This window comes from Catharus ustulatus, chromosome 2, assembly GCF_009819885.2.
Source record: "Catharus ustulatus isolate bCatUst1 chromosome 2, bCatUst1.pri.v2, whole genome shotgun sequence".
Taxonomy (NCBI): Eukaryota; Metazoa; Chordata; class Aves; order Passeriformes; family Turdidae; genus Catharus; species Catharus ustulatus.
In genome coordinates this window covers 93,407,020-93,420,046 of record NC_046222.1, presented here as the reverse complement: position 1 = coordinate 93,420,046, position 13,027 = coordinate 93,407,020, and the positions used below count along the sequence as shown (strand labels likewise).

The 13,027-nt window shown below is 42.4% G+C and overlaps 1 protein-coding gene across 1 annotated transcript in view; it reads left to right on the top strand.

The window, feature by feature from the left end:
* Positions 1–13,027, top strand: part of AFF3 (AF4/FMR2 family member 3) — a 319,326-nt gene that overhangs the window by 221,279 nt on the left and 85,020 nt on the right. Inside the window, exon 8 of the mRNA XM_033052493.1 lies at positions 7,383–7,434. Within this exon, the coding sequence (XP_032908384.1) occupies positions 7,383–7,434 (52 nt within the window). The remainder of the gene's footprint in view (positions 1–7,382; positions 7,435–13,027) is intronic.

Sequence of the window (13,027 nt, the reverse complement as noted above, 5' to 3'; positions counted from 1 at the left end):
GCCAAGAAGTTAAAAAATGCAGGGTATGATTCAATTGCATTTGTTGTCCCTTTCTTTATAGGGGAGAAACATCACCAGGGCAAACACAGTCGCTCACAGGGGCAGCTGCTGCAGAAGAAACCTTATTTCAGCTTCTGCTCATAGGGGAGAGTGATGGCTGAATCCCTTGGAGAGGACTGCCTTGCATTTCTAATGAGACCATCAGTGTAATGGGAATTCAGCAGAATATTTAGCTGGTTTAAATGGTTTTGAAGAGTAGTGTAGACCAGTCTAGATGGATTCAAGCCAAGGACAGAAAACTTTTCCTTCAGAGTATCTATTTTTTATTGGAATTGCTAATTCTATTTCTATAGACTGAGTCCGTTTTTCAGGCATTTAAATTCTACGCTCTGGAATTAAATCTCACATTGATATATAGGCTTCATTCCAGCATTAAGTACATTAATATTTCACCAGCCTGATTTTACTGGCTTTCTCCCTCTGTTTTTAATTAGATTTGATGGTATTCTATATAATCATGTTTTCCTGCATGTTTCTGTGTAGTAGAACTTGCACAAACAGTTTGTTGGGGGATTTTTACAACTTAAACATCATATATTCAGAGTGAATTTTAGATGCTTCTAGCAGTGCTTGCAGAGGTCTTATAAGCCTGCTGAAAGCTCTGTTATAGCACTTATAAAATAACCTCTTGATCTAGTTGTTTACCTTAATCCATAAGCTTTTGACTTTATTTTGTACAAAACAGAAATAAATACTACACTTTTCAGATAATATAAATGCATGAGCTTTTCCAAAGTGAAACATTTGCATCAGTTATAGCACTAGAATGAAAAATAATTTCAGCAATCAGAATCTAATTAATTAAAAATTATGACTGTATAAAACCAGACACTCCTATATTTAGGGTTAGTAAACAAAGCTATTTGAAATACCTATTTTGGCTGTAGATAAGTAGTGAATATAACTGCCATCTGTTATGTGCAAGTAACCAAGGTTATAGCAACAATATTCGTTTCCCTTTTTCTCTTTTTGTCTTTTTTTTTTTTCCTACAGAAAGGAAACATGTTCATCTGTTTCTTATGAATTCTCTGTAATTCTTACCAGGCATATTTTTCCTAGCATTTCTCTTTTAGAAAGCAATGGAAGACAGCCAGAAACTGAAGGTACATTTGTCTTTCTGGAGCTTAAGTCATATTATGTACGTGAGCACTCGTAGCTGAAACAATCCCAGTAACATAAGGGCACAGTCTGGGTAGGAACATCATATTCCCACCTTGCATTCTCTCTCGTTTTGCTGGGGACAAGAGTTAAAGGTCTTACATGGTGCTATGCCTCTGGGAAGGTTTGTTTTGCTTTTTTATAATGTGAAGGGATATTTTCTTCTCCTATATCAGTGCATCAGTTGTGACTTTAAACATCTGGGGTTAGTCTGAATGTCTTCTATCATACTGCTACTTAGAATAATATCTGTTTTCTTTCTGGGTTTCTCGTAATATCAAAACTAATGGTTTTGATGTCCAGTTCTTGAAAGGTCAGTATGCATTTATGGGAAAGAAAATAAAATGCCAATAAGGTACACTGAAAAATAAGATAATTTTCCGAGAGTATTCAGAATGAAACATTGTGGTAGCCAAAACTTGAATGAGCACTTAGTTATTTGATTTTGGTATTTCATTACAACTCTTTGCTTAGTGGGGTTCCTCTTCAGCTAAAATCAAAGCATTTTTCCACTACTGAAGTTCTTTTCCTACATAATGAGCAGAAATCATAGAATTCCATAATAAACATGGTATTCTAACTGAGAGGCTGCTTAGAATTAAACTTGACAATATACATGATCAGATTAACACATTCAGGAGATTTTACAGATTGCAAAAACAGCAACTTCTGAGTTTATTTAAATGACAATTGCAATATACATGTATTTGTGCCCCAGGCTCACAAATCATTGGCATATGCTCTCCTAAAGCATTCATGTTAATGATTGAATTACTATCAATATTTTTTCTTTCTCTTCTTGATTTTTTTTTGCCGGTCACTATAATTATCAACATTGTCTTGAAGAAAGACCATATCTTGTATAGTAGCTTAGACTAACAGAGGGACAAAGAGTTTTGTACCTCACTTATATAATCTCTCTTGAGGTGCCAAAAGGGAATCTCTACAATTACAAAATAAGAAAACCCACAGAGGAATTTTTTGGAGAGTTTTATGCCTCAATAAGTAATTTGCAGGGGGAAGGAAAGAAGACATTAGGCCAAGGAATGTGAAATTTATCAGAGGTTAAAGTGAAATACAAGGTGTGGTTCCTACTGCTTCTTTCATGTGCACCCGCACATGTGAGGGATAATTCCAGGTTTCAGGCATGTTTTCACAGTGGAAGAAAATAGATATCCTTCTAAGTAGGGCTATGCTGGAAGCACTTCAGGCTGGTTCCATACATCAAAAGTGTCAACAGATTCTCAGCTGGCTCTTGAGGACAACCTTCTCCAGACACTGCTGCATGGACATCTCCTTCCCTGGCAGTTCCTTCTTCTCAGAAGGAGAATTTTTTAGCTCTGTCAGAAATATTTGACATAAGGCCTGACTCTACCCTCACACATGAAACTTGTTGTTACTTGGATGTTGATTCCCAGAGGGCAAACTAGATATCTTCCTCCTACTCCCTGAACTCTGGCCGGGGCTGAAGATAACACTTGCTTGGGACTTAGCTTTCCTGCAGTGACAAATCAGGAAAAAAGACCGACAAAAGTTGCAAGTCTCAACTATTGCCTTTGAGCAAGGTGGCTCCCTGGCAGCCTGTGATGACCTCCCATCCCAAATCCCCTGTAATTTTGATCAGGAGCAACTCTGATCATGCTGGGATGAACAAGAGTCCCACAGGTCTCTCTGCAGTGCACCACATGGCTACCTACCCCAGCCCCAGTACCCTTCTGAACCAATGCAGCAAGTAACCCTCAGATCAAAACAGGTCAGGTTTTCTAATAAGCTGTGTGGGAGGCTTGGACCCACGTCTGCCATTGGCAGATGTTGTCTATCAATGCCCTCTAGACCACTTTGTATTTTCTTCTTCGTGTAAGTAAGCCTGCATACCCCCTCCTTTCCCCTGTAAGCAAATGGCCCATCACCCCAGGCTGCAGCTCCTTGGTTAGTGGAGAATGAAACCATCTGGCTTGCTGAGGCATTTCTCAATATCCCAAACCCATCCCCATTTCCTTTCATTATGTCTCTACCTGTCACATTCTTTGTAGAGAAAGGAACAAATGCACTAATTAGAGTGCGGTGAGCACTCCCGCCTGACCCCACCCCTCACTGCCTCCACGACCTCGCAGAGATTTCACTAAAACATATAATTAGGTTCTGCAAAGTGACTTCCTGACTGTATGTGCTCTTTTCAAGTGCAGAAGCCCTAAGTGTTGCTGTGTGTTTTTCAGAGCTGCTTCGAGTACCACTTCATTTTTCTGGCTTTTGTTCACAAGGTTGTATTTACTTACCTCTTTACCAGTGCCCAATACATCAAAGCCAGGTTCATTTTTAAAAATCTGAAAGCCCGTGGATGATGTCACTTACTGGCCTGAATTTTGGATGTTCTGAAAAAAGTGTAAAGTCTGAATTTGTACATGAGCTTGTCAGTGCTTGTCTCTCCATCCTTATACTAAGTTTGCCAGCACATGTTAAGAAATCCCATACCAAAGAGTTATTTTAAACATGGTCTGAAGTGCTCTGCTAACACGGGGTGTACCAAAGCTCATTCTGTGCTGAGTCTGTGTCAAAGTGCTTTTGAGATAAATTACAATTTAATGTAATGCCTCTTGTGAGCTTATAGTATTTTTCTTCTCTTCTGTTCTCACCCTCTTCAAGTGGGGCCTGTTGTGGAATTTTTCTTTCAACTGCCGTTGTTTTCATGATGGAAATGAGCTGTTAAGGAGATACGTCCCTCAAAAGCATCCACACTCAGAATTGTTATACCTTAATGAAGACACTGCAAAATGGAATCCCTGTAACATAAAACATCCCCTCTTCACCCTGTGTGTGCTTCAGCCTGGGCTGTGAGAGCTGCCCTGGTGCCCAAGGAGCCTCTGTCCCCAGGCCAGCTTCAGCTTCACCTGCCAGGTGACAGTGTGTCCTGCTCTGGCTGTGGCTTTGTAGATGAGGGCTGAGTGCCTCACCTGAGAGTGAAAGCTGTCTGGGAGCCAGCAGGTTATACCTGCACAGCTCCTCCCGTACACTGGCAACCTGATACATCCTTGTGACAAATACTTGGATCAGGCCAGCCAGGTCCCTCTCTAGGGGGGAAGAAAAAGCAAGCCAGCAAGGATTTTATGATGACCTGTTTTTTTTCCTATCCCCAGTGTAAGGAGCGTGTTTGTAGTCTGATGGTAGTTCCAAAAGGGGCCGCGAGCCTCAGGCAGGCAGTGCTTTTCTTGGAAAGCAGCACTTCTGAAATGAAAAGCAGACAGAGAAAATAAAGACAGGCAAAGATGTACAAGCATGGAGACTTTGAAGGACCAGTGCGGCGGTTTGTTGTTCCTTTTGTGTGGATGGTGCCAGGTTGTAGTCTTTGTCTCACACTTCCACATAACTCAAAGGCTTCAAAATATCCTAGTTGCTTCTAATGACAAGCTCCGAAAACACTTTTTTCTATGATAATACAAAAATCCAGGACACTAATAAATACACAGAGGTATCTAGAATGTTTCGTTATATGCTTTTGATTTTTCAGCTTCCATTTAGGAGAATAACCAAACTGCTAAACCTAAGGTAAATGTACAGTAATTTCACGAATACAAGCCACACTGACTATAAGCCGCATCTCTGGGTGTTGGCAAACATTTCGTTGTCCATACACAAGCTGCACCCAATTATAAACTGCTCTGTCATTTGCAGCGAGGACCCGCATGCAACAAAGTTGCCAAATAGTAACAGAATCGCGGGATGGTGGGGTTTACTGGCTCGGCTCAGGCCGTGAGGGCTCGGGGCTGCCGATGGGGCCAGGTGGCCCAGCTTGGCGCTGCCACTCGGTGGGGCTGCTCAGGGCCAGCCGCCGCCACCGCTGGGCTCGGTCACCCCGGCCCGGCGCTGCCCCACGGTGGCAGGGGGGCACAGAGCCTGCCGGCACCCACGGCCGTGGTGGGAGGTGGGGATGGAGCCTGCTGGCACCCATGGCGGCAGCAGGCAGGGACGGGAGCCCCCCGCCTCCCCCCGAGCCACGGGGCCAGAAGGAGGGAGCTCCCCAGCTCCCCGTCTCTCCCCCGGGCTATGCTGCCGGAAGGAGGGAGTTCCCTGTCTTCCCCCACTGCGCTGCCTGCACGGAGCCCGGCTCCCCCCGCTGCGCAACCAAGGAACCAATTTGTAACAATCGCGTAAAGCCGGGTTTTACTGGCAGGTTGCTCGACTCAGCACCTCGGTTTGCACTTCTGGGATTGGAAATGTCAGAAAATTATTCACATATTAGTTGCTCCTGAGTGTAAGCCGCATTTCCGGTGTGGAAGCAAAATTTTAGCCAAAACGGTGCAGCTTGTAATCGTGAAATTACTGTACTTAACTACCACATCACTAGCAGAAATTCATGAGTCAAGGGAGAGCAGGCAGTGACACCCTGGAAGTTCTCCTTTTCACACAGGCATAACCCTTTCTGGTTAAATCACTATCAGTGCAGATTTCATCACATAGGTGCCAAATCCCAGACTTGAGCTTTCTATTTTCATGCACTGTTTTTTCAGGGATGACCTAAACATATCTAATTAAAACAATGAGCAATTTGGATCCCTGCAAGTGAGGGGATCCAAGGCCAGTATGGATCTTGTGGTGTTTACAGGAAGTTTTGCCTCTCTCTCATGGTTTAGCTCCTAGGAGTTGTATCCTGTGCCATCATACGTGTCCTGTTTGCCCACTTCTCAACAGGGCTTGTTAGCTAGGTCAGTGCCTGCATTGATATGGCCATCAAAGGTTTTGCTGATTTGGGATATGGCAGAGAGAGCTTTTACCTGACAGTGGGCATACTTTGAGATAAAACATAGGCAAGTCCTGATGGGAGATTGTCAAGTCCCTCCAACTCGATGAGAGTGCTGTATATTTGAGGTGTCTGCATTGCCAAGAGATTTTGCTGAGCTTGATACATTGATTTTACAGAGGAGAAATGTTGGCACAAGTAGAAGAAAATGTGAGAAAAAAGCAAGAGGAGAATCTCTAAGAGATGAACTACCAAGAATTTCTGCTCTGACCCCTAGTCCTGTTCTCATACACCTACGTTCCCTGAAAGGTGCCATGGGGAAATTGGGAAGCAGCTGTGACAACAGCAACAGGCAGGGACTGTACGAACAGCGAGGAGCTGAGGAGAGTGTGGTGAGGCTCTGTGCTCTTTTAAGGCACAGCACACCATGTAGCCCATGTAAGAGTCATGCTTTTCAGGCACGCTCTTGGAAGATCTAGGCACAAGTACGAGGAGGTGGTTTGAAATTACTACATATGTCTTCTTGCAATACTTACACTCCGGGGACCACCCACGTCACAGGATGTGTTTGAATTGCTCACAGAGCTTTCTTCTGGAGCCGAGATGAAATTACAGATTCTTTTTTTCCCAGAGTGCAAGAAAAATTAGCAACTTTCTGAATTATTACTATTATTACCGAGGCACTTTTTAAAAATAGGTTCTATTCTCTAAGACTTTTCAAGCACCGGGGGAAATCTTCAACTCCTTTAACTACTGGTTATTTAATTGTAAAAAAAAAAATTCATGGAGGTAAAACCAGATTTCTCTTCTTTGTGAACCAGTTTAAGCAAGTTGAGGAAAGCATATGGGAAGGAAGGATGAAATCCTGATTAGAAAAGATGCATTATTTCTATATTTATATAACAGTGAAATCTTGTGGATACTCTTGTGCACTGAGACAATATATTTTAGTTTTTATTGTTTCAGTCAATGTCAATTTTACATCAAACATGCAAAAAGTGGCCTTTGGGAAACATCATTCAACCTTATTTTGTGCTGCAGTATTGCCAGTGTAAATATCTACTTCTGTTTTGCAAGCTCAATGCCAAATTGACAAAATATTTCCTCTCACAGAGACTACTGACCTGTCAGCATCAAAAATATTATTTTTAGCATATAAAAATTGTTAGTCAGTGATTGTAATAACAAGAATCTTTGTAAAATCCATTATTAATCTAATAAAAATTTTCTTATAGGCAGCAATAGTAGGAAATTAATTTAAAAGTTAGCTGATAGCAACTGGATAAGATACGAGTGTCACAGTTACAAAATTACTGGGATAAAATATATTTTCTTTCTATTTACATTATTAAATATTTACAGTAGTTCTGAGAAAATACCCAATCTAAAGCATTTTGTTAAGTTATAATTTATTCTGCTTGCTTTCCAGAATGCTAGAAGATGACCTCAAGTTAAGCAGTGATGAAGAGGAGAATGACCAGGTAAGAACCAGACAAGTAACGTGTCACTTGAAGCATGTTTCATGTCGAGACTGAGCTACTGCAAATATTTTGCTAATGCTTTTTCTAAACATACATAAAGGTTATCAAAATACATGGCAGTACTGTAACTGGAGTAACAGATGTTGCTGCTCAGAGCCAGCCTGCGTGTGCTAACTGCTGGATTGGTGGGGAACAGGCTGTAGTGCTCTTGATTTATTACCTTGATGCGACCCAGAAGGTTTTTCTATCAGCTTCCTTCTGATTTGAATTTGTTTTGTTTTAAAGAGTGGCCAAGGAGGGGAGAAACAGGAATTCTGTATTAAGGGTTCAGGCCAACTTTGCAATCATGAGCTGGCCCTGGGGATTAGCTGCTGGGCTGCTTATCTCTTACCTGCCTCCGGCATCCCCCCAGCCCTGGCCTCTCCTCTTAGCATTTTTGGTAGTGACTGCATGGCCCATGCTTGCTAGGAAAGCTAAAGAGATCTGAAAAAAGCCTTGGCTGTGCATTTGATTCACTCTTAACACAGTGATTATGTTTGTGTTTTAAACACCCTGAACTACCTGACTGGCAGCAGATACAGTAGATACACCATCCAATGTTTTCCATGTGTCAGGGGAGCTGGGTTTTGTTGGTTGTAGGAGATGTCTCCCAGTTTTTCCTCAAAATATTGCTGTGTTTTGTCTAAATAATTAAGGACTCAGTAGAATAGGGCTGGAGCTTGACTTTCCCAGGGCCAGCTGAGTGCCCCGTTGCCAAGAAGTGCTATGCTGTGTTCTCTCCTCAGTATCCTGTTGTGGATGATTTGGTTAGGAATGAGAGGCCAAGATCCCCTTCCCTTCCTTCTTTCCCTAAAATGCACAACCCATGCCTTCACCAGAGTGTATGAGGGCAGTACTGTTCCTGGTTGCATCTCACAGATATAATGTGGTTTTCTGTCATACTTTTGGCTGGGATAGAGTCAATTTTCTCTCTAGTAGCTGGTTCAATGCTGTGGTTTGATTCAGTGTGAGAACAGCGTTGATAACTCACTGATGTCTCAGTTGTTGCTGAGCTTACCCTGAGTCAAGGATTTCTCAGTATCTCCTGCTCTGCCAGCGAGCAGGTGACCAAAAGCTGGCAGGGCCCATGGCCAGGACAGCTGCCCCAAACTGGCCAAAGGGATTTCCTTTCCACAGAACATCATTTTCAGTACATAAACTGGGGGGAGTTGGTTTGGAGGCACCAATCACTGCTTGGGAATGTGCTGTGCATCAGCCAGTGGGTGCTGGGCAATTGCATTTTGAATCACAACTATTATTACTATTATTCTTATTATTATTATTATTACTATTATTATTATTATTTCAACTGTTCAACTGTTCTTATATGAACTCACAAACTTTTGTTTTTTCCTGCCTCTCCTCCCTATCCCACTGGGGCACAGGGAGTGAGCAAGTAGCTGCATGGTACTGCTGCTGGCTGGGGTTAAACCATGTGAGCTTCAAATGTGATTATTTCAGTCATGAGTAACTGGAGTAGCTAGATGGGTAGGCTGGATGGATATCTAGACTTTTGAAATTCAGGAAATTAGACAAGTAATTCTAGGTTCATAGCATAGACATTAAGTTCTTCTAGGATTTTCTTTAACTCTTGTTGTTAGATGCCTCTATTTTACAGTATATTGCAAACAACTAAATAAAAACTTTATAATTTTTATACTAAACCATTGTTTCATCTACTTTGAGCAAAGCTTCTTGGTGTTAAGAAGATTCAGCATATAGGTTCCATTATTTACATATTTATACAATTTCTTTTTGTTTAACATATTTCATCCTGAAACACTTCACATTTAATTACTCTTCCTGCTTGTCTAGATAGTTTAAAATACAGCTCACAGACAGCATAGGACAAAGTAAAGTGAGGGATACAAGGGGTGTCTGAAGAGTAACAAAAGCAGACCAAGGTGCCATGATGTAGCAGCCAGGGGCTGGGTGATAGGGGAGGTACGAGTTGCTGGTCAGGAGAGATGTCCTTCAGGCAGGCAGACAGGATCCTGAGTGATGGATGTGAGAGTGAAACAGGCTGGGAGAGCCAGAGAGAAAAATTCTGGTTTGCTTCATAGCAAGCGGAAAAGGACATGTGAAAGTGTTTATCGTGTATAAAGAACATGAGTAGGTTTAGGCAGAGAAGGGATCGTGGAAAACTCCTGCTGATCGGGCAGGCACACACAGACCTCTGGTCTAGCACTATGCCTTGCAATTATTAACATCTTCTGTGTGCTTGTGTGCTATGCCAGGTCTCTGCTCAGTCACCAGGGCTCCAAGATGCAGCTGATACAGGCAGGGTCTTTCAGCTCGGTGCTCCAGCAAGCTCTGCAGAGCCAGGACAGAGCTCACCACCCACGCGGCAAAGAGCAGGGCTGAGATCCCATGACTCACTTCTAATCATCACAGGCCCTAGCATGAACAACCTTTGGAAATTACTGAGTTATTTGGTCCCCTTTCCTAGTCACATTTTTTTCCTAACTTGACTCTAAGGACAAAAATCTCCCAGGGGCACAGGCTGGCTTGTGCTGTATGAAATGCTTTGTAGAGCCTTAGCTGAGACCTGCAGATTTGTTTAATGAACAACCCTAAATAAATATAACTGCTGGAAAAAACAAAATACTACCTTTCCATCCACCTTGCAGGAAATAGACACAAAAAAGAGTAAGACAGACTCTCTCTTCCAATAACTGATCAGATGGACCTGTGTTGAAATGTCAGAAGAACTCGTTTCCTTTTGCTTTCTAACTCAGAGGCTCTTTAATCTTCTATCTCCTGAGCTCGGGAACAGGAAAGAAAAAAATCAGAGATGAATGGATAGGAGCAGTACATGAGAGATTCCTAGATATTCCTCATGTAATAAATAAACCTTTGAGCAATCAGACTCACTCAAATAGTCCAGTTTCTCACAAAACTGAAGGTGAGCTGTACACAGGCTGGGAAGCTTTTAATTTTGCTGATTTCCAAATGGGAAAGTTTAGGGGAAAAACATTGAAAACTTTGGAGGAGATTTTGAGTTTATGTCTGAAATTTCCAAGCAGCGAATGGGAAGTTTCTGAAGTGGTGCAAAGGAGGACAGGTGCTTCTGTGCTCCCAGGGCTGGTGTTTGGAGTGCTGTGACCAACCAAGGAACGTGAGCCATGGATGAGGGAGCCCAAATACAAGACAGAGGCATGATTAAAAGCTTTCTGACTGCAGTGGGCAAAGCATTCCCAACCCTTCCCTCAACAGCAGCAATTAAGGCAGTGAGATTCACAGACCCAGGAGAAGCCAAAGAGGCTGGGTTTGAGCTGAGTGCGTGCGGGCCCACGGTAATTATATTATCCACACATATTAGTCTTGTAATTTTAATTACATAAATGTATTTTTCCTCTTTAATGAGCATAGTTTATCCATTTAAACTGATCGTTTCAATTTTACAGGCAGTGATCATAGGATCTAATATGCAGACAGAAAATTTCCTGTTGGCATATTTTACACCACACAGATTGAAGAAAATATACTTTTTAATCCTCAATCAATATCTGAAGAGCATGCAATTAGCAGATACCAAGGTAGTTAACATAAATCTGCAAGTTAAAGAGCCAATTCATACTGATTTATAACACATAGAGTAATAATTTCATCATCATCTCTCTCAGAAAGCATCTGAAGCTTTGTAGCATGAAGATGTCAAAATTGTACTTAAGATTGTTCAGAGTACTGAATTGTAGTGGTTATTGCCTTTTGGTTCTTTGAAGTGTGGCATAGCACATGAAACAGTCCCCATTATAATACCCTGCTCTTCTCCGTAGAGGTCACTGGATAACTTAAATCAGTCTTGGGTGAAATATTAAAAGGAGATTGTCAATTGTAATAGGAACAATTCTCTTTTCCCCCCCTCACTTGTCCTTTTACAACATGAACATTTTGTAATAGAAAATAATTCCTTTAAGGGGAGAAAGATCCCTGGCATCATTTGTGCAATTCATGTCAATCAAGAGCCAAATAAATTAACTGACTGGTATGCATACATGGAATAATAATCTAACATATTTTTGCAACCCAAGTCTGCTTCCTCATATGCAATTTTTTTTGCACAGGATCAGGTTGGTTGCCGCTGAAGTTTTGTGGCTGTGAAAATTTATTACCCACAGAGTCAATCTGCATTCTGGCTGCCAAGTCTGAATAAATAGAGTCATTGTGCTTGTCTGGAATATGTAACCAAAGTTCATCGAGTCAGCTTGACTTTCACATCCCACGAGATTCATAAAAGCCAACACCCTGGTATGTGCTCTTGATTCCTGCCAAAATTTTCTAAAATTGTATAAACAGAAGTTGAAGAAGCAATCAGAACACACTCCCAGGGACATGGCTCTGCACTCTAGCCCCGGCTGATCTCGAAAGGGAAGACACAAGTTTTTCTTTTCAAAGAAAAAATAGTATGACTACTCTCCTGTGGCAGCAGGTAACTGCAGGGGCTTAAGATTCCCCCCTTGCAGAGTGCACAGGGAGGCAGCAATCAATCCTCTCAGGTTCCTTAATTTTGCTCATGTCCTGCACTGAAGGAAGAGATCAGGCAGCATTTGCCTGCAAGCGGCCACCCTCCTCAAGAGAGGACAAGGACAGACTGGCCCTGCAGGGTGTGAGTGGTGTAAGCGAAACCAGCCCCTCCACAGGCAAGCCAAGACAAACAGAAAGCCTTGTCATTTCACAGGAGACCTCAGGGGAAGACCAGTCTCAGAACGTTCACAGCTTTAGCACAGTAAAATAAAAGTCTTGTCAGTCTGATCTGGCTCGCCACCCGACCCCATAGGGTGATGGAAGTCCACTCAGCCCGGTGCCTTCCCGGGCATCTTGGGGTTGCCTCCCACCCACGGCAGCCTAGGGACAGTCAGGGTGGGCTGCTGGCCCTGGGGGACTTGTCCATGCTTCAGCATCACCCTGATCATGGTCAAGCCATAAAACTGATGCTGATTCAGGTTACACTTGTAGCTCCCGTGGGAACACACATGCCTACATTTTGTTCCCATCGTGTATGCGTTGGGGGTTACCAGGGCACATTGCTGGAAATGCGTCTTTCTGGTGGGGCTGTCTGCAGCACAGGCATTTAGGACAAGCCAAATCTGTCACAATGCTGCAACAGGACAAAAGTCCATCTATGTGCTTGATGGCAACTGATGTGGGACTTTTCCCTTTCGCTTCTGTGTATGGTGTGACAATCAACAAGAAGAGGAAAATCATCCTGAAATGAACAGTTACACATCTGCCTTCTTCCAGAAGAAATAAGTTTTAGTAGAGTCTTTATAAACTATACTTCTACATATGAAATGTCATTTTTCAGCTAATTTGAGGCCATCTGTAATGAATTCTGAAACTAATTGATAAAGGAGCACAGCTTTCTTTCTTTAAGACCTGTTAGGAGAGCACTTTCCAAAGTCGAGCATTAACTGAGCAGAGCAGCAGAGCAGGAACATTTAGAGAGAAGAGTTTTATAAGGGAAGTTGCAACACAACACTGCTTAGCCCTGTTCATTATTAGAACCATTTTTAGACAGTGCTAATTGTGTTCACATATGCCATATCCAAAT